A 25,363-nucleotide genomic window follows, 5' to 3' on the forward strand; every position below is an offset into this window, starting at 1 on the left:
GGGTCCTGGTATCGAGCCCCGCATCCGGCTCCCTGCTCAGCGGGAAGCCTGCTTCTCCCTCTCCCGCTCCCCCTGCTTGGGTTCCCTCTCTTGCTGTCTCTCTCTGTCAAACAAATAAGTAAAATCCTAAAACACCAAATTCAGGAGAGTAGATACCTCTTTGGGGAAAGGGTTGCAACATGAGAGGCATAGGGTGGCTTCAACTGCATTGTACTGGTTTCTTTCTTAAATTTGTGGTAGATACCCATGTATTTATGTCCCTTCACACAAAAAATAGGAAGTATTTATTGAGTACCTAGCATGTACCATGCAATGCCCTAAACACCAAAGATAACTTGGATAACAAACAGAAAATGTCTGTTTGCTTGCATTCAAGCAAATATGAGATACTGTATATCTCTCTGTATATATTAAATATTTCATAAAACGTATTAATGAGAAGAAATATAAGAGCGAATCTTCAATTGCAAATGGTTAAAGACGGCCTCTTTGGAAAATGACCCAAAGGAGTAAGATCAAAAAGTTTTTGTCCAAGAAAACTGGAAGGTTTTTGAAACTGCTAACTACAAACCGCAAAAGAATAATAAAAGTTTAGGGAGTGCGTTGCTGGGTTTGTTTCAGGTGAAGATTCTCTGTGCCGCCCCCCCACCCGCCATTTCATCGTTCTAACCTCTTCGTGTTAAACTGAAGTGACTTCATGAAGAGGTGCCACGAACAGCGCCTGTCTTAGGTATTCAACCCGCCTTCTGACTAGAAAAGATACATTCAGCTGCTGAATGAATAAGACAGAAATGGTGAGCCCCACTCTCATTTCTCTAGACCCAGTTACGAAGAGAATCTCGATGAAGGGGGAAAGCAGGTAAGCCCTCCCTCTGGGGCAGAGCCTACTCCAGGCGCGCCCCCACGCCGATGGGGCGGGGCGAGTGTGAGCCCAGGAGTATCGTACTGGGATTACGGGAGGAAGCTTGGCGGGTTGGTTGTAAATGCAGGGGCAGGGGACGCACCTACTGCGTTTGCGCCAGCAGCGGCGCACCCCAAAACCGCCCAACTTCCCTCTCCGCGAGCGTCGCGCTACCTGCCCAAAGGCGCCTGCGCGCTGAAAACCTCACCCTTAGAGTCACCTGTCGGGACGCCACGCCCACCTCGCTTTGCGCATGCGTAGTGTGCGTCTTACAGGCCGTAGAGTCACGTGTTGGGGCGCGAGCAGTCTCCCGCAGGGTCGCTTCCTGTCACGGCCGCAGCCGCCGCCGCCGCTGCCGCCCGGGGGCCGCGGGAGCGCTGGGCGGTGCCGGGCGCGATCAGGCCCAGGCTGGTTTCGGATCCGGCGTGAGGTATGCAGCGTACCCACCCCCCGGCGAGGGGAAATACAGGGCTGCGGGGGAGATGGAGGCGCTGGGGCAGGGCAGGGCTGCGCGTCCTGCCGCGCGGGAGTGGGGTCCCTCGGCTTCGCCGCCCCTGCGCCCTCCCGCTGTCCTCTTCTCTCCCGAGTCCGGGCCCAGCACCGACGCTCCCAGTCCGATGCCCCGGAGCCGCAGACTCGGCCTGACTGACCTCGTCTCTTCCCGGTGTCCGCTCATTCCGAGCCCCCGGCTCAGGTGACGGCCGGCCATTCACCTAAGTCAGCGAACTCTGCCGGCTGGAGTCACCCTGAGCGCCCCCTCCCGTGCGCCCACAGCCGGTTAACCTCGGAGCCCTGTTGATTTTACCCCTCTCAGTGGGGAATCCAGCTGTTTCTCTCCATCCCCGACGCCACCCCCGCGCTCCCCTCCGCTCACCACTTCGCGGGGACCGTTGCGAGATGCTCGGTACCGAGAAGGCTTCGGGCCCCCAACTCTCCTACCTCTTGCCCTCTGCAGCCGGAGGGACGTTTCTGAATCTCCGACCTGGTCCCGTCACGTCCTGTGCCCTCAGGACCGTGCCCAGAGTCCTTTAGGCTTAAAGGATTTTCCGTTTTGCCACCTGTACAGATTTTCAGCTTCTCTTGTACTATTTCTTGCCTCACACTTTATGCCCGAGTAATCCCACGTCTTTAGCTTGTGCAGATCAAGCTGTTTCTCACCTCGGAACCATTATCAGGTGTTCCCTCTGAAATTCCGTACCCCTTCCTTACCCCCAACTTTTTCATGACTCAGCACAAGCATCACTTTCTCCACGAAGCCTTTTCTTTCTGTGCTGGATAAGTGGCCGCTCCTGGGAATCCAGGGCCCCTGGAACAGCCCTGTGTGGTTTTTGTCCATTGCGGAGGCTGCCTCCACCGTGTATGCTCTTTGAGGGCTGACACCATGTCACATTCATTCCTGCTCTTGCAGTGCCCGGCACAGGTTCTTTCACGTAGTAGGTCCTGTGAAAGGTTGTGAGATCTTTGAATCAGAATGCTGACTCAGATTTCTCTGGAGCAGAACGGGCCAGTAGGACTTTGTGTGGTGATGAAAATGTTCAGCGGGCCAGTGGTAGCCACTAGTTGAGGAACTGGGTTTTAGATTTCAGTTTAAAGTTAAATCGTCACATATGGCTACCATGTTTGACAACACAGGTTTAGAGCCTTTCTGAATCCTATCCAGTCTTGCACCCACCTGGTCCCTGAATCCACCTTCCTATGCCCCTCCCCCTCACTCAGCCTCTTGGGTTTAATCCAAATTGGTCAGTCAGTTCAGTAAGTTCTTAACTGTGTGCCCACACTCTCCACTTAAACCCATTAACAGGTGGGCCCCATCCCTTCCATGGCCCATGTTGCTTGCTAGGATTCCAGAGACAGTATTTCATCCTTTGGTGTTAAAGGTTGTTTTTTTCCTCTGGTTTGGGAGTTTACTAACCACACCCTACCACAGGCAGCACTATTGGGGGTGGGGCTCTGTAGGCTGCTCCAGTCTGAGTCTCTTCCCCTCCCCAGCAGACAGGTATCTAGGCTGTCAAGATGCCAGGGCCAAGACCTCGGAAACCTCAGGCCAGTGGGCAGGGTGCGGCAGCTGCAAAGCAGGTATGGATATAGCCCCCTTCACTCCTGGGCCAGTCTGAGGGGGTCTCTAGACGGCTTGGGCAAACAGGGTCACCTGTTTAGTTTCCCCATTAGTCTGGAGACTTTGAGCAGTTCCTCCTGGAGTTGGCAGAGCTGTTAGAGACCCTCGGACTAGTCCCTGCTACCCACATGTGTGAAATGAGGCCTGAACTCTGTTGTGTTCCAACCCAGGCATCCTCCTGCCATGGCCATCTCCATATGAGTGGTCTGGAGGGTTCAGGAGCCACCAAATTTAGGGTGTTCTGATGGGGTGTCGTCACTGTCATGGGTTTCTCTTTTAGGGCCATGATTTTGCTTGCCAGCCAAAGATGCCCGGGCTTGAGAACTGTGGCCACTAGAAGAGTTTTACCGCTTAGGAACACAGGGCTGTGGCCCGGGTGGGAGACTGAGAAGTCTGTCCTCTAATCTGTTCCCTTTACTTCTTCTGGGCCCAAGTTCTGCAACTTCTTAGTCCATTTTTATTGTCTTAAAAGAGGTGGGTAAGGGAGGTTGTGGGATCAAGAGCATAGACTGAAATCACAAGACCTTTATTTTAAATTCTAGCTCTGGCACTTACAAGCCTGTTTCAGTTTCATCTCAGCACGGAAATGGAAATAAGGCTACCTTTTCCTAGAATAGTCAAATTCGTAGAGACAGAAAGTAGAATGTTGGTTGACGGGGGGGGGGAGGGGGGGTTGTTGAATAAGATGAAAAGAGCTCTGCGGGTGGATGGTGGCGGTGGTAGCACAACAGGGTGAATGTACTTAATGCCACTGAACTTTACACTTAAAAATGGTTAAGTCGAGGGGCGCCTGGCTGGCTTATTCGGTAGAGCATGCAACTCTTGGAGTTCAAGCCCCATATTGGACATAGAGCTTACTTTTAAAAAATGGTTAAGGTGGTAATTTTTATGTTACATGTGTTTTTATTTTTTTAAGATTTTACTTATTCATTTGAGAGAGAGCACAAGCGGGGGGTGGGGGCGGGTGTTGCAGAGGCGAAGGAGAAGCAGACCCCCCACTGAGCAGGGAGCCCAATGCAGGGCTCGATCCCAGGACCTTGGGATCACGACCTGAGCCGAAGGCAGATGCTTAACCGACTGATTCTCCCAGGCGTCCCTCAAAGTCTATTTATTTTTAAGTAATCCCTACACCCAGTGTGGGGCTCGAACTCACGACCCCAAGATTAAGAGTCACAAGCTCTTCCAGCTGAGCCAGCCAGACACCCGTTACATGTGTTTTACCACAATTTAAAATAAAATAAAATAAAATAAAAATAGGACCTATGTCTCAGGATTGTGAGACTTAACCAAGATAGTCATGTAGAATGCTAAGTACAGAGCCTGATAGCTGGTGCTCTTATGCTGTGAGTAATAACGGTAATGCAGTCTTACTGGGTTCTTCACAGTCACTAGGGAGATAATTGTCCCAAAGGCTAATGTTGCAAGCCTCAGTTTGCCTGTCTGCACGCTGGGCCTCACACATAATGAAGGAGCCACTGACCGCCTAAGATTGGCTCTGGGACTGGTCCTCATTGTGTGGTTCCTAAGAACCCTTCTCTGCTCTCAGCTGGGGCTCTTTGTGGAGTTCAGCCCTGAGGACATGCTGCTGGGGATGGAGGAGACTGAAGATGACGGAGACCTGGAGGCTGAACTGCTGGCCCTCACTGGGGAAGCAGGGGCTGCAGGCAGGAAGCCAACACCCAAGGGGCAGGGTGAGTTTGTGGCACTAGGCTGACTCGTTGCTGGGACCAGAAGGGTTCAGGCAGGTGGTAGAGAGGGTTCTTTCCTCACGGCTGGGAGGAGCCAGTTAGATCACCTGGTCCTTCAGATATCCATCCTTCTGCAGCCCTCCCACCAAGAGGCTGTCTTGCCCTGCACATACACCTGTGTGATGGGAAGCTCACTCCTTCTCTGACTGTCCCTCTCCCCATTAGGGACAGTCAGCAGTCTGATTCTCAGACTGTCTCACCTCTATCTTAGCCGTAGCCAGGGCCCAGTATAGTCGAGGAGCTCAGCACAGACTGCACTGAGCACATAGTAAGTGTACAGAAATTGTGTTGAATGAATAAGTGGAATCTCCCTCCCCAGCCTGGAAGAGGACAGAGACCTGAGCCTGGGAGGGTCTGAGGGTCTAAACCTTTCTTTTAGGGAGAACAATCCCCCATCACACGTGCCCCTGAGATGAGGACGATGGGAGGACCTGGAAAGGGCGTCCAGCACTGGTCTGGGAGACCCACGGCCCTTACTTCTCTCAGTCCAGTCCCTCTTTCGAGTTAGGTTGGGGCCTGGGTTTGAATCTGGGCTCTGCCACATACTAGGATTGCAATGTGAGGAAAATTAACAGTTCACTCATAAAAAAGGGGATAATATTACCTATCTTGCAAAATGATTGTGAAGCTTCAGTGGACGTTAAAAATCTTTACGTATGCCAAATGTGCAGTTGGGGGAATGGATGGACATGTCTGTGAACAACTATAACAATAAAAATGCCAAGAAGGGCGAATTCCCAGGAAGCTTTCCCAGCTGAGGGTCTTTTGAGCTGGGTCATAAAGGAAGAGCAGGAATTTTCCTGGTGGGACTTTGGCTGTGGAAGGGAAGAAGGATTCTATCTTGGTGTGTCTTGCTGGCACAGTGGATTGAAGACCCTCCTCATGAACCTTTTCTGATTGCCCTGACCCTCTGTGACCCTCTTCCCTCAGCCCCCCTGCCTATGGCCCACATCGAGAAGTTGGCTGCAGACTGTATGCGGGATGTGGAGGAAGAGGAGGAGGAAGGGCTGGAGGAGGATGCAGACTTGCTGGTGCGTCTGCCACGCTGGTGTCTGAGGGCTCTGTGATCAAGCCTGTGCAGGAGGCCTGGGGTTTGTCTCTGTGTGTCTTCTGAGGTTGAGTGAGTGCCTGGCCCTTCTTGAGCCCATTTTCCTAACTACAGTGTGAGACTAGTCTCTTTTGATGGCTGGTCTGAGCTATGCATGCAGAGATTTTCAAATTTGGAGTCTTTACTGTTTTGAAGGCTCTTCTTGGTCAGATTAAAGGAGTGTTTTGGTTTAGAGGACACAGTGGTAGGCACAGTGACTGATGCTGGGGTAATACTGCTGGCGGAGAGGGTCCTTTATTCTCATACACTGTCATGGGTATGGCCCTGAGGTTCCCAAGCTCCTGAGACTTGTATCTCCCCAGACTGAGCTGCAGGAGGTCCTGGGTGCAGATGAGGAGGCTGGGCCCCTGGATGGTGATAAGACAGCTAACCCAGGTGGCTCTGAAGAGGAGAAGGGACAGGAAAACATTGAAGCTCCAGGGCAGACAGCTCTACTAACAGCTTCAGTCCCAGCAGCTCAGGTAGGTTCTGGAGGGATCCTGTGCACCTCCCCTACGTGTCTGTGTGTGACATGCATGTAGCATGGCTTGCGTAGGAAGGCTGCAGTAACCCTTTCCAGGGTCCTCCTCCCGCAGCTGCCCCAAGCAGAGACCGAGCATGAGAAACTGCTTGGTGGCTGGCCAGCCTCAAAGGCCTCTCTGTTCTCCCAGAACCCCCCCACAGCCATTTCCTGGCCTCCACAGATTGTCTAGGCCTCTGTGTTTTCCTCTGACATGGCCTCTGGCCTGTCCAGTGAGTCTTTGCCTCCCACCTTGAGGCTTTTAGGCTCTTCCTTCTCCTTGAACCCAAGAGCTCCATTTTCTGGGGCAGCTTCCTTGCAGGGAGGGAGCAGCAAGGGCCTAGCTGGCCCTGGAGTGGCCATGCCCTGAGCTGAAGTATCTACAGGCTGGAGGGCCTCGGGGGCTGCAGGCTCTACTGGAGGATCGGATCTACAACTACCGGGAGGCTGCAGCCAGTGCCAAGGAGGCAGGTGAAGCAGCCAAAGCCAGGCGCTGTGAGCGTGGCCTGAAGGTGGGTTAGGCCTAGCCAGAGAGCAGGGCTGGGAGGAGTGGGGCTGAGGGCAGTGGGTAAAGCAGCAAGAGGGGAGGCTTCCCCACTAGCCTTGTGAAGGTGAAGGATTCCTGGACTGTCTTCAAGTAGGGTTCAGGCTGAGATGGGGGCTGGGCTTCTGGTTCTCTCCCTCAGACTCTGGAGGCTCAGCTGGCTGCTGTGAGGAAAGGCAGGAAGATCAGTGAGGATGAGATTCCACCTCCAGTGGCCTTGGGCAAGAGACAGCCGGCCCCCCAGGAAACAACTGACAGGAACCCTGAGGCAGATGCCCCAGCTCCCTTCACCATGGAGTCAGGTATCTGGAGACATTCCATGTCCTGTTCTCGTCTGCAAAGTCCGAGCCCATGGCCTGCCTCCCCATCCTGCCACACTGAGTGTTGCACCTGCCCTGAAAGGTCCTCAGGCCAACCAGACCTGTAGGCACTGGGAACCCAAGGTGTGCACCATCTTCTTTGACCCTCTTGCCCCTTCTGCGGGCTTTTTGTTTCTTAATAGACAAGCCCTCCCAGCCAGAGACAAGCCTCTTGGGCAGTCCTGGCATTTTTGCCACACCCGATTCAGACCCAGACCCACAGGCCCTGTTGTCGGCTCGACAGAGAGAGTACAAATTGGCTGCCCTGAATGCCAAGCGGGCTGGAGACCTAGACCATGCCCGAGAGCTCATGAGGATCGGGAAGGTATGACATCTGACTCAGAGGCCCTGTGTCCAATCCCTTGTTTCACAGATAGGGGCAGTGACCTGCTCAAGGTCACACATGTAGACTGAGCTTGAGTGAGACTGGTCTGAGGGGGGTAGTTTTTTCAGCTCAGGGGTTCTCTGGCTTATGCCCACACCTGCTTTTCCTACTGTAGAGGTTTGGTGCAGTCCTGGAGGCCCTGGAGAAGGGGCAGCCTGTGGACCTGAGTGCCATGCCCCCGGCACTGGAGGGTCAGTATGGGGACGGTGGGGTGGGGCCTGCTCAGGCTGGGATTGGGGAGTTTCAGGGCCGGGACTGGCCAAGCACCTCCACCTCCACCTCTTCTCTGGGTCCCCAGATCTGAAGCCCCTTCCAAAGGCTTCCGAGGCTCTCACAGCACCCTCAGTTGTACCCCCGGCAGTGGAACGAGTGCAGCCATTGATGGCCTCCGACACTCCGGCAGCCCCAGGTAGGATGGGATAGTGGGACCATGGCGTGGGGACCTGGGGAGAGGCAGCAGAACTGATGCCATCTCTTTTCTTCTTTCAAGTGGTCCCTGCTGAGCCACAGACGGTGCTGGATGCCCTGCAGCAGAGACTGAACAAGTACCGTGAGGCAGGCATCCAGGCCCGGGGCAGTGGGAACGAGCGCAAGGCACGGATGCATGAGCGCATTGCCAAGGTGGGCCCACAGCTACCACCCCTGCCCCGTGTCAGCCTGTCTCCCTGGCCGGCTGCTCTGTTGCTGCAGCGAGCCTTGGTCTTTGAGTCTCCCTCTCTCTGTCTCTGTTTCTGGAGTTCCTGCTGCCTCCGGGGCTCTTTTTCCCTTTGGGGCTGCTTTCAGTCTTCCTCCCCCTGTGTGGGGCCTGCAGACTGCTGCCCACTGGTAAGCCCCTTCCATCCCTTGCAGCAATACCAAGATGCCATTCGAGCACACCGGGCAGGAAGGAGAGTTGACTTTGCTGAGTTGCCTGTTCCTCCAGGTGAGTGGGGCTTGGCCTAGGGGCCTTATGAGGAGGTCTCTGAGCAAGAAAGGAGGAGGGGGAAATGTTTTCTCACGTATCTGCCTCTACTCTATGGGAGCCATCCATCCTAGCCATGGCCAGGAAGACCCAGCTAAGGCTCCCAGCAGCCTAGTGCTTCCCCAAGGCTGTCCTGCCCCTCTGCCAGCTGTGTCTGTCTTCCACAGGATTCCCCCCCATTCCCGGCCTGGAGCCCACTACGGGCACTGAGGAGGATGCAGTGGCAGCTACTCTAGCAGCTGCCCAGAAACTGGCTTCCGTGGAGGAGACAGCCCCGGCAGAGGAAAATGAGGATGAGGTTTGGCTGCGGGCCTGAGACTCCAGGGGTTGGTGGGGGGAAAATAGCAGATGAGAGATAAACCCAGACCCTCTTGTTGGCCATACTAACAAGTCTGGCGAGGTAGGTATGCTTTCTTCTGTTTTACTGAGAAAAAACTTGGCTGAGTGCACCCAACTAGGAGTTAGCAGAGCTAGGTTCAAACCAGCGTCTTTCTAACTCCAGGGCCCAGGTTCAGTTCCCATTACCCTGCTGTTTCCTACTGGGAAGGTTTTGAGGCTGCTTCCAGCTCTGCGATTCTCTAGGGCCCATGAGGGGAAACCGTTCATTTGGCTGGTTAGTTAGTGCAAGTTAGTGCAGCATTAGGAAGAGAGCCCAGGTCTGGGAGCTGCCCCAGCCCAAGTGGGGAACAGATCCCCTGTGACAGCTTCCTGGGCACCTGCAGGATGAGCCTCCAGCCCAGGCCCCAGTGGCCAAGAAGCCAGCGAAACCTGTGGTCCCTTCGTTCCGGGCCCTGCCTGAATCCAAGGCCTCGAGCTCTAAGGAGTTGCTGAGCCCCTCTGGTGAGCTGGGGAGAAGAGAGATGGAGGAGTGAAGGATCCAGTGAGGGGCAGGCCTGGCTCTAACCGTTGTCCCTCGTCCTTCAGCACGGGAGCAGCTGGTATTGCTAGAGGCACGGAAACTGCAGTACCAGCGGGCAGCCCTGCAGGCCAAGCGTGGCCAGGACCTGGAGCAGGCCAAAGCCCATCTGCGGGTGGCCAAATGCCTTGAGGCTCAGATCACCCAGGTGCGAGCTGGCCGACCTGTGGATCTCTCCAAGGTGAGTCTCACCTCGTTGAGCAGCAGGACTTCTCAGGCAGAGGTGGCATTGGCAGGCTGGGCAGGGCTGGGGACAAAGCAGCTGCTTGGAGGGGATGGGATGCAGCTAGGATAGGGTGACACCTGGCCTAGGGGCTTTATGAGGAGGTCTCTGAGCAAGAAAGGACGAGGGGGAAATGTTTTCTCACGTATCTGCCTCTACTCTGTGGGAGACATCCATCCTAGCCATGGCCAGGAAGACCCAGCTTAGGGCCCCAAGAGAGGCCAGGGAAGGCCAGGTGGGCTGCTTGTGGTCAGAGATGACAAGGCAGGGCAAGGCTAGTGGAAAGCAGAGCATTGCGGCAGCCTGGGATAGAACGGGAGGCAGTGAGTTCCTATCACTGGAGGTTAGCAGACACTGGAGAAACATTTCGTTTGGATTCTGCATTTGTTAGGCTCAGTAGAGGAATAATCTGACTCTTGGGGCCCCTGAGGGGCCTTGTGACCCGGGCAGGTGCCTTCACCCTTGACGGATGAGGAGGGTGACTTCATCCTCATTCACCATGAGGACCTGCGACTCTCCCAGAAGGCTGAGGAGGTGTATGCCCAGCTACAAAAAATGCTTCTGGAGCAACATAAGGTCAGTGGACTGCTTCTCTGTTTTCCCCTTTCTGTGCCCACAGGCCCTTCAGGGAAAGGTGTGGGGCTCAGGTCAAAGAGGCCTGGATTCAAATTCCAGCTCTTCTACTTAGCTGTTGTGACCATGGGGAAAGTACTTTGAAGATGGGAGCAAGAAAGAAGTGCAGAGGGAGATGGATGTGTGTGTATATTTCTGTATGTGTATATCTGTCCGAACTGCTGTCTTTAAGTCTGCTTCTGAAGTGGTGTTTCTGTTAGCAAACTCCTCTTCTTCCCTCAAAACCTAAGTGAATTTTGGGGAATGGCTATCTTCAGGAAAGAAAACAGCAAAAACTTAGGCAGAAAAGTGTGGTGGAGCTTGGGAACAGTGGCCTTGGAGTATGTGTTGGGGGTGGGAGGGGTGAGGCTACTGAAGAAGGTTGGAGCTTTCAGAAGTCAGGCCTCACATGCCAACCTCGACAGTCCTACTGTGGGCTCTGGAGTCACTCTGGGTCCTTATTTTCAGAAGTGTCTGCTATTCTCCAAGCAGTTCATGCACCAGGGCAATGTGGCTGAGACTACCAGGTAAATGCCAGACCTGCGGCTGGGGCTTACTGGGTGGGGAGGAGAAAATAAGAAAATGAGCCCTGCCATGCTGATGTGCCCACCCATCCCTGTCAGGTTTGAGAATCTCGCTCAGGACCGCAAGAAGCAGCTTGAGATCCTGCAGCTGGCCCAGGCCCAGGGCCTTGATCCTCCCAGCCATCACTTTGAGTTGAAGACGTTCCAGACCGTGAGGTGCCAAAGCCTAAGGGGAACAGTGGCTCCGTGCAGGGATAGGACAAGACACTGGCGACTTAGGCCCTTTTAATGAGGCTTCCCGGGCTTGGCCCTGCCCTAGGCATTAAGGTTGGGGAGGAGTGGGCTGTGGTTGCCTGCCTGGGAGCAGCTCAGAGCTGCGGTGGCTGTGGAAGGAACTCTGGACTGGGGGTCACGTAGGGCTGAGGTCTGTGTACCAGCTCTGCCGCTGCTCGCCCAGACAAGCTTTGCTTCCCAGGACCTACTCTCCTGACCCATCTCCCAGCGAGACAGGCAAGCAGCCACTGGAAGAGGGGAACTTTTCCAACTATTCTCCTTCACTTTGTTCTTCTTGCTTCTTGGCTATAGGATCTTCTCAGAACTCAACAGCACAGAAATGCATCTGATCATTGTCCGGGGAATGAACCTCCCGGCCCCTTCAGGTAGTCCTAGGGCCTTGTCTACTCCAGGCTCTTGCCCACACACTTGACCCCTGGCCAGTAGAGAGGCACTGGCTCCAGGCACTGGGCTTCTGGCTCCTCCTTCTGACCCTGGATCCCCTTTCTCCTTCACAGGGGTGACTCCTGATGACTTGGATGCTTTTGTGCGGTTTGAGTTCCACTACCCTAACTCGGTGAGGTTCAGGTAGAGGTAGGATCCCCTGAACCCTATCTTCCATTCCAGGATGCGCTCAATTTCTCTGCATTCCCTGGGAGGTCTGGCTACTGGGAGGGGTTTGAAGACCCTTGGGTGCCTTCCCTACAGGGGGCAGTCACATCCCTCAACACTGACTTAGCCTAGAGCTCTTCACCCTATAGAGCTCTTTTTTCAAGCTATTCTGACTTTTCCCATCTTACTGCTTTAGGACCAGGCTCAAAAAAGCAAAACAGCTGTGGTGAAGAACACCAACTCTCCAGGTGAGGACCGCTTTCTCCTCCCGCTCGCTCCGATATATGTATGCAGCACTTTTGTTTTCAGAGTGCTTTCAGGTCTGTTATCATAGTTGGTTAACTCAACTTGGGAGGTAAGGCAGTTGGGGAAACTGAGGCTCAGAGAGGTAGAGGGACTTGCCTCGGGCCCCATAGCAAGGAGGTGGTGGAAATGGGACTTGAATCCAAGTCCCTCCCTTTTTGGTAGAATCTGTGTCAAGAGCACAAAAATTGTCTGTGTGGACTTCCAAGGCCAGGACCCAGAACCTCTACCGCCCTCTGGTGGCAGTGACCCTGAATTGCAGGCAGAGAGCTAGGGGAGGCCAGCTGTGGGCCGGTTTCTACTTCCTCAGGAAATCCTTGGGAGCCCAAGCCACTTCTTGTCTTCTCCCATTCTTGCAGAATTTGATCAGCTCTTCAAACTAAACATCAACCGAAACCACCGGGGCTTCAGAAGGGTGATCCAAAGCAAAGGAATCAAGTTTGAAATCTTCCACAAAGGGTGAGGCCCTGGTCAGTTACACCGCCAAGATGGGCTGGGAGGAAGGAATAGCTTCTGTTTCTGCCCCTGCTGCTCCTCAGTTTTCCTGCAGTGGGCCCAGCTGGCTCAATTCTACCTTCCCTGCTCTTCCCGGTCCAATCCTCTGCTGATTCTTGGTTCCCCAGATCCTTCTTCAGAAGTGACAAGCTGGTTGGCACAGCCCACCTGAAGCTGGAGCGGCTGGAGAATGAGTGTGAGATCAGAGAGATTGTGGAGGTAGGATGGGCAAACCATAAGACTTGGCAAGTAAGAGCCAACATTCATTGAACAGCAGTCCCTGTTGTAGGTTTGTGGTGCCCATTCATTATGAGACATCCATAAATGTGCTGTAGACTAGGTGCTACTCCCATTCCACAAATGAAAAGATTGACAGTGTCTGAGAAGATTCCATAGCATCACTGGACAGGAAGCAGTGATGCTCTTTCCACAACACTCTGAGTCACCTGAATTCCCACGGATGGTGGATTAAGAGGGCTTTTGAGGGGTCTGATCATTGCTGTCAACTTGGCATGGGCACATTCCCAGGTTTTGGGGGGGCAGAGTTGTGGTTGGGGCAGTGGTCTAGCAGCATGATGATGTAGAACAAGCTCCTGGCATGAAGCTGGTAAGTGGCTCCAGATTGGGGACCCCCCAGAATGCAGCTGATCTGTGCTTAGGAATTGGCTCCGGACAGCTCCTTAAACTTCTGTGAACTCACTGAATTTCACAGGCAGGGGCTCTGAGAGCTTGTCTCTGACAGGTGAGGAAACAAAGGTCCAGCAAGAAGGGTGTTCCATAAGCGCATGTATCGTGCCCCTGGCAGCTCTCGGCCCAGATCCTTGCTGATGCCTTTGTAGGCTGGGGCTTTTCCCACTACACATGCCTGCCCCCACTCCCTGCCTGTCTTGGGGGAGACGTTCTTACGCAGGGCCTGCTCCGTATTGGCCCCACTGCCGGCGGGTGGGCAGGCTTCTTGAGCCTGTAGCCCTGCTTTGTGCTCCAGCTGCCCAGGCTCCTGCCTCGAAGGAGGGAAGCAGCGTAGTGGGTGCAAAGAAACTCTTGGCCTGGGTTCTAGTTCTAGCCTTGCCACATAGTGGCTGTGTAACCTTACCGTTCACTTCTTTCTGGGCCATCTGTGAAGTATGGGCTTGGGCCTAGTGGTTTTCAGGCCGTAGCTTGAAGCCAGAGCGTTTTTTCCAGGAGTTGCCATGGGGAAACTGGGCAGAGCTCTGGGTTTCTCATCTCCCCTTCAGAGCATTGATCCTTGTTTGGATTTACATGTTACTTTTTATAAGACTTAACCTAAAACCACCAAAAAGCAGGAGTGCAGGGTTGTCATGAAATGGAGACTCCTGTGTTGACGCTGCAGGACACTTGAGCTCCTTCCTTTCTTGACCTATGATCCTAGGGAGCTGTCTGCTCCCAGCCCTTGCCCCCTCTCAGTTACCATTTCTCTCTCTCTTTCTGTGGTCTTCACAGGTCCTGGACGGAAGGAAGCCCACTGGGGGCAAGCTCGAGGTGAAGGTGAGGCTGCGGGAGCCTCTGAGCGGCCAGGATGTGCAGATGGTCACTGAGAACTGGCTGGTCCTGGAGCCCAGGGGCCTGTAAGGTGGGCAGCTGCCTGGGTCCTTGAACTTCTGCCCTCAGAGATTCTTCCAGTATTCCCTTCCTATCTGGGGAGAAAACCTAGGATTTTTCTCGTCTGTATGGACAACCAAGGGGCAAAACTTGGGTAGGGCTCGGGCTGAGTTTTTCATGATCCTCAAGAGAAGTGGAGATCTCAAGTTTGTCTGCAGGAAATCTTTTCTAAACTCTTCTTTGCATATTCACAGCAGTTCAGACTTACTACATATGCTTTGTGCCCTCATGCAGGAGACAGTCGGTATTGGGAGAGGAAGCAGGCCAGCGACTGTGTGCGGGAGCATATTTTTCCCAGCTTTGCTAGCTACAGAAGCCTTTGTACATAAGGAAAATGCTGCTACACAAGCACCAAAGATCCGTGAAGTATGTGCATTATGAACACACAGCCCTGGTCTTTCCTGTTGCTGGCCCCTCTCTGGGCCTCCACCAAAGCAGGCTGGATTCCAGGAGTCCCCTCCCCTTCACCTGCCTCCCTCTCCCTCTGGGCGGAGGCAAAGATAGCCTCCTTGCTCTGTGCCATGGAGTCTTCCAGCCCCTTAACCCTTGTGTAGCAACTGTGTGTAGCTTACCCCAGCCCCCAGTTGCAACATTTCTGGATGTGCCTTTAAAAGATCTAACTAAGGGATGGGAGAACTTGAGAGTGATCGGGACCCCCCACCCCCACGTAAGGTGGGGGCAGGGTTCCGTGACTCCACCTGGTCCGTGGCAGCCTATCCCACACAACTCAGCTTACCCCAGCTGTGCCTGTGCCTTGGTTCCTCACTGCTGCTGCACTAGCCTCCCTGCTTGCCGAAGCGCTCAGTGGAGGAGGGAAGCTACGTTCAGGAATGTGTGCTGGGAAGTAAGGGCAAGGTTGTGTTGGGTTTGGTCCATGCACCTAAGACTAAACGACTGTTAACTGGAAGAAAAAAAATATATATAAATAATTTTATGTAGCCGTTTTTATTTAAGAAACTAGATCTAATTTATTAGAGGGGTTTTACACTCCATATGCAGAGTAACGACCGAAGTCCTGAATAAAAGCCCTGTTCCCTGTCACTTTTAAAAGCCAGAGTGGCAGTAACATCTGTTAATGGACAGGAACCGCCACTACAGCTCTGCTTTTGCGAAAGGGCAAGGGGAAGCCTTATGTCTTCTGCTGATCACCTAGAGCGATCCCTAGTTCCTTCCCAAGAAATTCTCCTTTGGCTTTTTCTGAATGGATGGAGACCATGGAGGGATTTATAGTTACAATAGATTGAGATTTAATAATCAAAACGGCCATATTCTACATTTCTTAGAAATAAACTTTAACATCTTTTTTTTTTCCTTTTTTGAAGCAATTAGGTTCAACAAAGCATTCCTCAAGATTTTTTAAAGGCTAGGAGTGAAGCAAATACACTCAGCTTACTGGTCACTATAGTACTGCATAAGCACAGCTCAGGGATTGAGCTTTGTGTGTCTTTCCAGGATAGGGCTGGACCATGCTTTCTGCCCTTAAGAGCAGAGCTGTTCATGGGTAACAGAACAGGAATGACAAATGACTTTTTTTCTAAAAGTTTTCTGGCCAGTCTTACCTATCAGTGAACTACCAAAATTTCCACAGATGTGAGAGCTAACACTTAATCGCAGTCATATCTGTGTGTCAGATAAACAGTAATCTAGAATGAAAAGGAGCGTTGTTACTAGCCTTTATAAGGTGGCCTAGAGCAAAGAGGGGTGGGTCAGGAGGGTTCCTGCCCTAACCTAGTCTTCCCCTAAGGGTTTACACCCCACCCCATGCTTACTAAGAGGGTGGGACAGACAGCTGTGATTATCCTCAGAGGTTCCAGTCAGCCTTAGTTTTTAAACTCAGACCTCTGCTGGAAATGCCCTATTCCAATTTGATAGTTTCCTGTGCCTCAAAGATTGCCCTTCACAACCTGTTCAACTTCAGTCTGTTTACTACCCTTTGCTTTTGGAAAACAGAACCTCCAGGCTGAGAAAGGCAAGACAAAGCCGCCCACTGGACTTGGAAACAGATTCTTAAAAGGCCTTTGTTGCAGCCAAAGCATGCAGGGGTCACATCTAGTGGGAGGAGCCTGCCCAGCCTCCTTGTCCTAAGATCTGTCCTAATGCAGCAACCAGACATCAGAGATCTGTGACTCATGGGCAGTTGGGAACAGGTCACAACCCAAATAACTTCACATTTTAAATTCTCTTTTCCTAGTGCAAGACATACATACGTTCTTCAGAATTTGTGAACTGAATAAAATACAGGAGAAATTTATCATTTTTCTTTTTTTTAGAAATTTATCTTATTAAAAGGGCAAAATATTTTGTGACTTTAACAATCATTTTCCTTTCTTATAGTACCATTGTGAAACCCGCATTGTTACTTCCAAATTCTGAGAATGTTTCCTAAATATTTGTAGGTAGCTCCTAAAAGATCTTGTCCCTTAAGAATGCTCTTGATGAAACTGTGGGGCTGAAACTGGTAGAGCCAGAGAGCTTCCACCTGGTCCAGCTTCCTCCCTAAGAGGGCCTCAGCTTCCCAGGCTCTAAAATGGGCATTATCATTCCTGCTCTACTCTTCAGCCCTTCTGGCCACATACTCCCTAAAAATCTCATTACATAATTAAAATAGAAATCACTACCACAAACATAGAAACAATGTTCAGCAGATTGCCTGATGACTGAAACACATCAGATGCATAAATTATTCCCCAGGGAATAGTTTTATGATAAAAGTCAGTTCATTTGGAAAGTTTGGGCCCACCAGCATTGAGGAACCACAGTAGATGAGGGGAGACACCAGATGGGTACTTACAGGGCAAAGTCCCATATTTCTGTAGCCCTGGAGACCAGTAGGTGCTCAGAAAGTGTTGCTAAAAATACATGGAGAACCTACATTGCCTAACATTTTATAAGAATTCAATCCATATTTTTAAAAAAATTTAGTAAGTTACCAGAATGGCAATTATTTCTGTATCTCAATCTTTATGTTCTAGAAATACTTCACTTATTTAGAAATGCACAGGTTTCAGCCCTCCACTTTATATCGTTCTTACAGTATACAATATATAGAAACATAGAACAAGGGAAAAAAGTAAACCAGCTTTGGTTATTATGCTCAACTCCACAAGATGATTTTACTAAAACAAAGGACAGTTGAGAATGGACTTGACTATGCAGGGCCAGAGCTTGTCCTTGGTAGAATTCAAAAGCTTGCACTGATCCAGAAGAAAGAGATACAATTGCAAAATGTACTGAGCATGAAGATAAACTCATATAGGAAAATAAACTCTAAACTTCTAAGATCCAGGTAGACCATACTGGATGTTACACCCCAAACACATGCCCCTATTGAGTGTTTCCTATTTCTGTCAGGTTTGGCGGGTGGTGGTTCCGGGGCTCAGTCCTTACAAGTTGGTGTGCTGTGTGCATCTGCTTTTCTTTCCCTTAGAAGTTTTGAGTACCTCTGAGTCTATGGGAAAGGTCACAGTCACAGATCCCTGCAGCTACCATCAACAAAGACTGTAGAATGTGGATCCCCACCACCCCGGAAGAGGGATGAACTTAGCTAAACACATGCACAAGGCCAGGTCTCTGGGTCTCCATTTGGAAAACTGCTGTCTGTTGTAGTTCCACAGCCTGTGATTGTCAAGTGCTAAGCCCAACTCTAGCCGTTGGAGAGCAGACTCTCACTGTCCCAGAGGCCTGCATTAACTTCTAGGGGATTCTTGGAGCTATGCTTTTAGTGCAGATGGACTGACTCCCGCTTGGCCAGGGCTTCGAGAAGATGGCAGTGACAAGGGAGGTGCCCTACCTAGACCAGTATTTTTCCAGCTGAGTTGTGAAATCCATTTGGTCCGTGACTAAAGGAAATTTTTAACAAGAGAAAATGATCACATGTATTACATCTATCAAAGGTAAACCAAATCTTGGTTTCTAATACCGCTCCCACTAAAAGAAACCATGGCTGATTCGAAAGCTAAGGCAGGGTAGAAAAGATGAGCTGGGAACATGTTCTTAGGCCGGAAAAGGAAGTGTTCAAAAAGAAAATGGTAGGAACACATCACAAGGATGCAGAAGCTAGCTTGAAGGGGCTCTCTCTGGCCAAAGCTGAGACCATTTGAGCACCAAAATAGTGAATCAGAGCTACTCAAAAAGTGATCCATGAGTCCACAATGAAAATTAAATGAATAAATAGGAAAGAAGGAAGGGCTTTTGCTTACAGATGACCAAGTATAACTGCTAAAGAATGCCAAGAATGCATAAACTGATTCTAATTATGAGAAAGCACAAAATGAGGCATTTTCTATTAAAAAATAGGGTGGGAAAACCTATACTCACCAAAAATATTGATGACATAAAGGTGAGTCAGGACAGCTACCCGTTGAGTCTGATCCTAGGCTGGAAGCTTTACTGGAGGGAAAATGCTCTGAAGGACATGACTCGACAGATGCTAGGTTCAAGAATCCTGTTAATATTAAATTGGCTGAAATTGCAGTTATGCAGGAGAACATTTTTAGGAATTAAACATTTATGAGTATAGAACTATGATATATGCAACTTACTCTCAAATGCCTTAATTTTTTTATGGAGAGAGAAAGCTAAAGCAAATGAGGCAAAATATTAATATGTGAGCAATAGGTGAATCTAGGTAAAGCGTACATAGGTTTTTTTTGTATTTGCAGTTTTCCTGGAAGTTTAAATTATTTCTCAATAAAAAGTCTTTTTAAATACCTCTAGTGTAGAACTAAAAATGCCTTGAGTGTATTCTGTCAGTTTTCACAGAAAGACCCAATTCAATACCTGCCATTCACTCAGGCAGATCCTGAGCAATCCTGAATTCAGCTCTGCTATCCAAGTGACCTCACTTACACTGAGTTGCCCTTCCTTGGAGAGAAGAGATAATCCACTGGGTCTCTGATTCACTTCAGTGAATAAGCTGATAAAAAAAATCTAAGTGTGAATTCTACTTGAAGTCACTGTGATGTAAGTGGGACAAAATCAACGTGGAATTCTTTTTTACATCAAATCTGTACAAAGAGTGCAAGACCAATGCTTTTTTTATTTTCCCTCTGCCCTCCCAACCCCATCCTTGGTGATGGTTGTACCCATTTGAGCATTTCTGAGCACAAGACCACAAGTAAATCTTAAAAGAGAGGAGCAGGAATTTTGTCTAAACAGTAACGGAAGGGGATTAGCGGCAAGGCTAGCATAACTTGTGCAGTAACAGAAGCTGCCCAGATCTTCCTGGTGGACAATGCATAGAAGACTCAGAATTATGGAACATCTGTCCCCCGACCACCCTTTCCCACCCCTGCCCCCACTCCCACCCCACCCCCCCATTTAATAGTGTTAACAAAAGCTTAATCTTCCAGTTCTAAAGTGCAAATGATTTGGGTATGACTGCTGTTGCAACAGGTCTGAACAGAAAAACAATGAAGTCCTCTCTGTCTATGCGATGTTTTCCAGAATATAAAAGATGAGTTCCATGACGATGGGGCCCTCACTGAGCTGGCAGGCCCCTCCATGAATCACCGGCACCAAAGCGCTGTCCAGATCGTTCATGTACTGTGAGGGAAGGGGCTGGCCATTGCTCCCTGCTTGATAGCCAACCTACGGCACAGAGAGAGAGGGATGACAGGTTACTGGACGGAGAAGGCTGAGGGCCAAGGAGGCTGAGCTAGAAAGGTGATGTCCTTAGCCACGGGTTAGACACATCTAGCAGTGAACACAAGGTTCTCCTCTTCCCGGAACTGTCATTATCATCCTGTCATGTATTCAGCCTAACTTCGCCAGTGGGTAGCTATGAGACCTTAGGTAAGACACTTAACCTGTTAAGGCCTTAGTTTCCCAGGAAAGGGCAGGCGGCGGGAGGCAGCACAGAGAGGTACAGAATGTCAGAAATAATACCTAAACCTTTGGTTGTGGAAATTAAAATGAGAAATATACAAGGTTCAACTCCCTAACAGCAGGAATTGAACATCTGTTTTCCCATCCATCCATCCACCCACAAGCCTTTTTCTGAGCACCCACACATACATGGATTCAGATGAATGTAACAGGGCCCCTGCCCTCAAGAGGTTCACACATTTAGCAGAAAAATGCTTGTTCTTTAATTGTTTTACATAAGGCAATTCTCCAACCAGGTTATCAGTATCATTCGAGAAAGGACCGGAGACCTCATTTGTATTACCCTGATACGCTTATTAGTTCCGAATTGGTCAAGACCTTAAGTAGAAAATAAGTACATTGATTGATGACTAGGCAGGAAGTGGAGCCCGATCATAACCTTTCACATTTTCCCCGATAGTGACACAACTCTGCATTAAAGCATGAGCAGTGGGACATGTCCAAAATCCAAAAAAAACAGAGATTAGAATACAGGGCCACAGGAGACAGATACTGGGACAAGGAATTGGGGGAGGGGGTGGATTGTTATTACAAACAGCATACAAAAATATTAACTAAGCCAGGAAGGGAAGCCTGGCCACAGGAGACCCAAGCTGACAGGAAAACAGAAAAATAGATCCAGTCCTCATCCACTGACTAGCACGGAAATGCTGACAGAAGAACCTTAAGGACTGAGAGGTGCAGAGGTCTGAAACCTGCTGCAGCTAGGTTAAGAAAATAGGCTGCGGGGCAGCGTGGGACCTGCTGGCTCATGGCAGCAGAACAATTCCTGAAGGGTGGAACTGGGGAGTCTCAAAGAGGAGCACTGATGCCATCCACACAGGGGTGGCAGGTCCTCACACACTTCCCCTCCTTACCCCACACTTAAGGCAATTCTCCAACCTTCTTACCCCACACTTACAACTGAGTCCTTGGAAGACATTCCGGTGAGGAAGCCAAGGTTCAAATGGTTCAGAGAGTCTCACCAGGCAGCATATCTGGGGACATTACTGATAGAGGGAAGGCCAGAAGACCCAGAGAACCTAGGTTCTCTGGGTCGATGCAGGAAAATTCACATGTCAGAAAATACAGACATTGCTCAAGCCCGGCTTCCAAGGCTACCTAGGACTCTCCTTACCTGGTCTGAGTCAAGTGTCACACGTAGTCCTAGTTTAGTCATTCCATCTTCCTTCAGAAGCTTAAGGTGGGGACAGAGAGCAAGGCAAAAAGCCTTGGCAACATGCTCAGTCAATCGGCTATGATCTGCAGGATCACTCAGGCAACTATGCTGGTCATCATTTTCTAGGAAAAACACCTATTCCCCAAACAGAAGAGACTTTTAGCCTTATGCCCAGGAGATGTGGGGAAAAAACCACTGCATGAGCCCACTGTGTATGAGCACCCTAATCCCCTAAGATGTGCAGAAGACCTGACCTGCCTACCTGCCTGGTCTCAGCCATGGTCATAATGGTATGCTCTACTGAGAACCAGGAAAGGCTTACATTTAGCATTGTGTATTTCTAAAAGGTAATCCTTTTATGTGGACAATCTTCTGTGAAAATCATCTTGGAATCTAAGAGAACAGCTCTTACAAGATTATGTGACTCAATCCCTTCATGTTACAGATCACTCAGAGAAGAGAAGTGACTTGCTCAAGTGCACAGAAGTCCTCAGAGGCAAGGCCAATCCAAGAATCTAAGTCTTCTGCCTCTCATCACAGAGTTTTCTTGTCACAAGGCCATGCCACTGCTGAGGCGAGAACTGTGTGCACTAGACAGAATGAGAAGCATAGCAAAATTGGGACTGAGAGACATGAGTCCTAGTCACATAAAGGAGGGTCATGAGCAAGTCCTTTGACTTCTTAATGCCAAATTACACCTTTAAAACAGGAAGCCCCTGCCCTCCCTGGTTATTGTAAATGCTATAAAAGCATAATATAGAAGATACAGATACGCAAATACACAATGCTTATATATACCACCCCTTCGCTTACTGCTTGGTGGCTTACGCTAAGAGTACTACAAAGGGGGCAGCCCAGAAGCACTAGTGCACTAGTGAGAAAAGCATCATGAAATGATGAGTAGAACTCTGCGGTGGGCATCAGAAGACCTCTGGCCCCTGCTATGCCAGGCCTCTGCGCCTGTTTCCTCATTATGCAAATGAGATGGGTCACACTGTTACCTCACTGGATCACTGGGGAGCAAAAGGGAGGGAGAAGAGGTCAAACTACTTGTAAGTGATAACGAGTTTCACAGGGTCCAGACTGCACTACTTGAAATGTGTCAAAGGGACAATCATTACAAAGCAAGCTGCTAAGACCACTGAGCTGCAATATGAAAACACTGAGCCTGGTGGTACGAAGGGTAAGTTATTTGGAACAAAAGCTCAAGAAATAGAGAACCAAGTTCTAGTTTCTTGCTCTCATGAACCAGCTGTGTGAACTTAGGTAGCATCGAACCTCTCTTGGCCTGAATTACCTTGTGTGTAAAATGGAAAAGCTAGAAGTCACAGATTTTTTTTTTAAATTAAGACTTTTAAAGCTGCAAGGAATTCTAGAAGTCTTATAATTTAATGTTTTATTTTATGGAGGAGTATAACTCAGGTTCAAAACAAATTAAGAGACCTACAACTTACCTGTTTATTCTCAGAGAATAAACTTCCTGATTTGTCTGAGATGTACACGCATACAGGGTCCCTGCCCTGATCCTCTCACTCCCGGTTAGCCTCTCATACAGCTTTCAGGTAAAGGAACGTACAGTGGAAAAGAGCTTGGGAGTTGGCTGGATCTGGGTTTGAAGCAGAACTTTGCCCTTACTTGTTTGCCTTGTAATCTCGGACAAGGTACTGAGTCTCTGAGCTTTAGTTTTCTTACTGGTGAAATAAGCCTATTTTTTAAAGACTGTGTTATCCAAGATACTTTTAACTGTGAGTACAGCATTAACTAGCCCAGCATTCTGAAGAATACAGCAAGACGGTATATACTACTCAGAGAAGCATCCTTCTTGAATTCTAATCCAAACAAATCTCTAAAAGCTCATTCATAAAAAGTAAGAGAAATCAGATTGCTACAGGTTATGCTCGGTGGCATTTCTTCCTGGAGAGCTAAGATAGGCCAGAGGGAATTGGAGTATCGAAGGTAAACAGAGACATTTTCTCTTCTTATTCTCCAGAATCAGCCCACAGTGTGTCTCTGAACCTTGCAAAAAGTTGTGCTCAAAGGGAATCAAGGATGCCAAGTTTCATTTCCTTACCTCTGTCCATCTGATGACTTTTCCATTTGCTTTATACTCCGATCCATGGAATATCTTCACACTTGTTATAGACTCCATGGACTTCCCATCTATAGGACTTATAACACTACAATAGAGGCAAAGGAAAGAGATGGAAGCAGGTCTTCAAGTTAGAAGAACCACTTCTCTTATCAAGTCTTGCTACTAATTACACTGGACGCTTTGTTGAACACATCTGTTTGTACAACATATCACGGTAAGAAGACACTGCACAAAAATGTACATGAATAGAGCTCTCATGGGAGGGGCCTTTGCACTGAAATAATTCAAAGAACACATATAAAAAGGAGCCATGATTCCAGGAGTTGGTTCTTTCAATGTAAAAAAAACTACCTATTCAAACCTGCTCTCTTCTTCCAGCATTCCTTCCCAAATTCAGTGAGTGCATGGCCACCCATCCAAGCTTGCTCTCCCCTCTGCTGACACACACTCTGCTCCTAACCATGATAACACTCACACGTTTGCATATCTGCCTAACAAATGAACTTCTTAAGGGGAGGGAATATGATACACTCACCTCTGTATGCTGTATTCCCAGGTCTGACACACTGCTTGGAATGCAGGAGTTTAATATTTATTGATTAAAAGAATTATTTGACCAAGTATGTTAATTATAACAGTGCTGGTGTGAGCTCATGAGCAAGTATTTATTATTATTACAACAAATTCCTAGTGCTAAATTATCACTCCTAGATTCCTGAATGGAAAGGCCACTTTTTATAGTAATTTCCTCTCCAAAATATAGGAAGCATAAATAGGTAGAGAGTCACACTTATTCTGATGAGCATTCAAAATAATTGTCACAAAGATTCTAAACTCTTCCTAACAATTTTCAAACCTATTTATGTTTTTTAATCTCTATGTAAAAAGATAAAATTGAACTTAAACTTCAATATCAGGGATTCATTTCACTCACCTGAATTAAAGTTATTTAAACAACACTGAAATTAATTTCCAACTCATGAAACAACAGTATCAAAAAATGGCACTCTTGGGGCGCCTCGGTGGTACCGTGGGTTCAGCGTCAGACTCTTGATTTCGTCTCAGGTTATGATCTTGTAGTCGTGAGACTGAGCCCCACGTTGGGCTCCATGCTCAGTGCAGAGTCTGCTTCAGATTCTTTCTCCCTCTTCCCCCTCTCTACTCACATGCTCTCTAAGATGAATAAATAAAATCTTTTTTTTTTTTTAAAGGGCACTCTTAGTTGATTAGACTATTTTGAGAGAGGAAATCCAGACACTGAGGGACAAGCTGGAAAGCATTCAATTTATACACTACACACTAAACTCCTGAATTCGAGAGCCTTCCCTAACTAGTTCTTGTCCTGTTTTCTAAGATGCTGTCACTGTCACTTGCTGTAGGAAGGGGCAACCTGCTTGTTATTAGTTACTGCTATCTTATGGCATCAGATTTTCCAGATTATCAATTTTTTGGTCCTAATAGCCACGTTCATTTCCAATTATATTAGAGAATTCAACACAAATTGATTTTGAGATTAAAATTTCCACTGAAGTATGAGAAGATAAAGGGCTATTTGTAAAATAGGGAAATGTACTCATTGTTTTAGAAATTGCTTCTTTTTGTTCAATAACAAAAGTTTTAAGAGATTTTTTGGGGCGCCTGGGTGGCTCAGTTGTTAAGCATCTGCCTTCGGCTCAGGTCATGATCCCAGGGTCCTGGGACAGAGCCCCACATCAGGCTCCCTGCTCAGTGGGAAGCCTGCTTCTCCCTCTCCCACTCCCCCTGCTTGTGTTCCCTCTCTTGCTATCTCTCTCTCTGTCAAATAAATAAAATCTAAAAAAAAAAAAAAAAAGATGAAAGAACAGCAAGAACAAACGTCTGAGGGCAGAAGTAGAGTCAATGTGTTCAGGCAAGAAGGCAGGTGTTGCTTCTGTGAGGTAAGAGGATGGGCGGATTGTGTGAGGTCATACAAGTTGAAAAATACTTTGGCTTTTACCCTGAATGATACTGGAAGCCAGTGGTGGGTTCTGAGCCAAGAAGGGACATTG

The 25,363-nt window shown here is 49.2% G+C and overlaps 2 protein-coding genes across 7 annotated transcripts in view; one reads left to right on the plus strand and one right to left on the minus strand.

Moving 5' to 3' along the window:
- The first annotated feature begins 1,175 nt into the window (after positions 1-1,175).
- CC2D1B (coiled-coil and C2 domain containing 1B) lies at positions 1,176-23,363 on the plus strand. 5 transcript variants are annotated; one of them, XR_006794537.3, is made up of 26 exons: positions 1,178-1,331; positions 2,894-2,977; positions 4,564-4,708; positions 5,696-5,796; positions 6,176-6,334; positions 6,759-6,884; positions 7,059-7,218; positions 7,419-7,600; positions 7,776-7,851; positions 7,959-8,069; positions 8,151-8,281; positions 8,510-8,582; positions 8,789-8,919; positions 9,344-9,461; positions 9,546-9,718; positions 10,211-10,336; positions 10,841-10,899; positions 10,996-11,112; positions 11,482-11,555; positions 11,688-11,746; positions 11,978-12,029; positions 12,444-12,543; positions 12,708-12,798; positions 14,041-14,170; positions 14,434-14,565; positions 23,235-23,363. XR_006794537.3 is itself a non-coding variant. In XM_045897700.3 (25 exons), exons 2-24 carry the CDS (start codon positions 2,915-2,917, stop codon positions 14,167-14,169), a joined length of 2,556 nt encoding a protein of 851 aa, XP_045753656.2. In that variant the 5' UTR covers positions 1,176-1,331; positions 2,891-2,914; the 3' UTR covers position 14,170; positions 14,434-16,514. The 5 variants fall into 5 exon arrangements, 3 of the variants coding, with proteins under 3 accessions (XP_045753656.2, XP_045753655.2, XP_064445216.1); XR_006794536.3 differs by lacking the exon at positions 23,235-23,363 and adding an exon at positions 16,150-16,514; XM_045897700.3 differs by lacking the exon at positions 23,235-23,363 and having other exon boundaries at positions 1,176-1,331; positions 2,891-2,977; positions 14,434-16,514.
- Positions 19,218-25,363, minus strand: part of ZFYVE9 (zinc finger FYVE-type containing 9) — a 190,709-nt gene continuing 184,563 nt past the window's right edge. For both annotated transcript variants that reach the window (XM_045897698.3, XM_045897697.3), the window contains 3 exons: positions 23,316-23,421; positions 21,203-21,379; positions 19,218-19,788 (listed from right to left, as the gene is read on the minus strand). In XM_045897698.3, the coding sequence (XP_045753654.1) occupies positions 19,627-19,788; positions 21,203-21,379; positions 23,316-23,421 (445 nt within the window). In that variant the 3' untranslated portion in view covers positions 19,218-19,626. The remainder of the gene's footprint in view (positions 19,789-21,202; positions 21,380-23,315; positions 23,422-25,363) is intronic.

The sequence above is a fragment of the Mirounga angustirostris genome, unplaced genomic scaffold (assembly GCF_029215605.1).
Source record: "Mirounga angustirostris isolate CCGP_5_RB_7025 unplaced genomic scaffold, mMirAng1.0.hap1 SCAF_4, whole genome shotgun sequence".
In the NCBI taxonomy this organism is placed as follows: domain Eukaryota; kingdom Metazoa; phylum Chordata; class Mammalia; order Carnivora; family Phocidae; genus Mirounga; species Mirounga angustirostris.

What these genes read in the sequence shown, in the direction of transcription:
- CC2D1B (XM_045897700.3), top strand. Translation starts at nt 2,915, where the DNA reads ATGCCAGGGCCAAGACCTCGGAAACCTCAGGCCAGTGGGCAGGGTGCG. An exon ending in TCCCTTCACCATGGAGTCAG is followed by an intron (nt 7,219 to 7,418) that starts GTATCTGGAGAC and finishes GTTTCTTAATAG; the next exon opens with ACAAGCCCTCCCAGCCAGAG. An exon ending in GAAGAACACCAACTCTCCAG is followed by an intron (nt 12,030 to 12,443) that starts GTGAGGACCGCT and finishes CCATTCTTGCAG; the next exon opens with AATTTGATCAGCTCTTCAAA.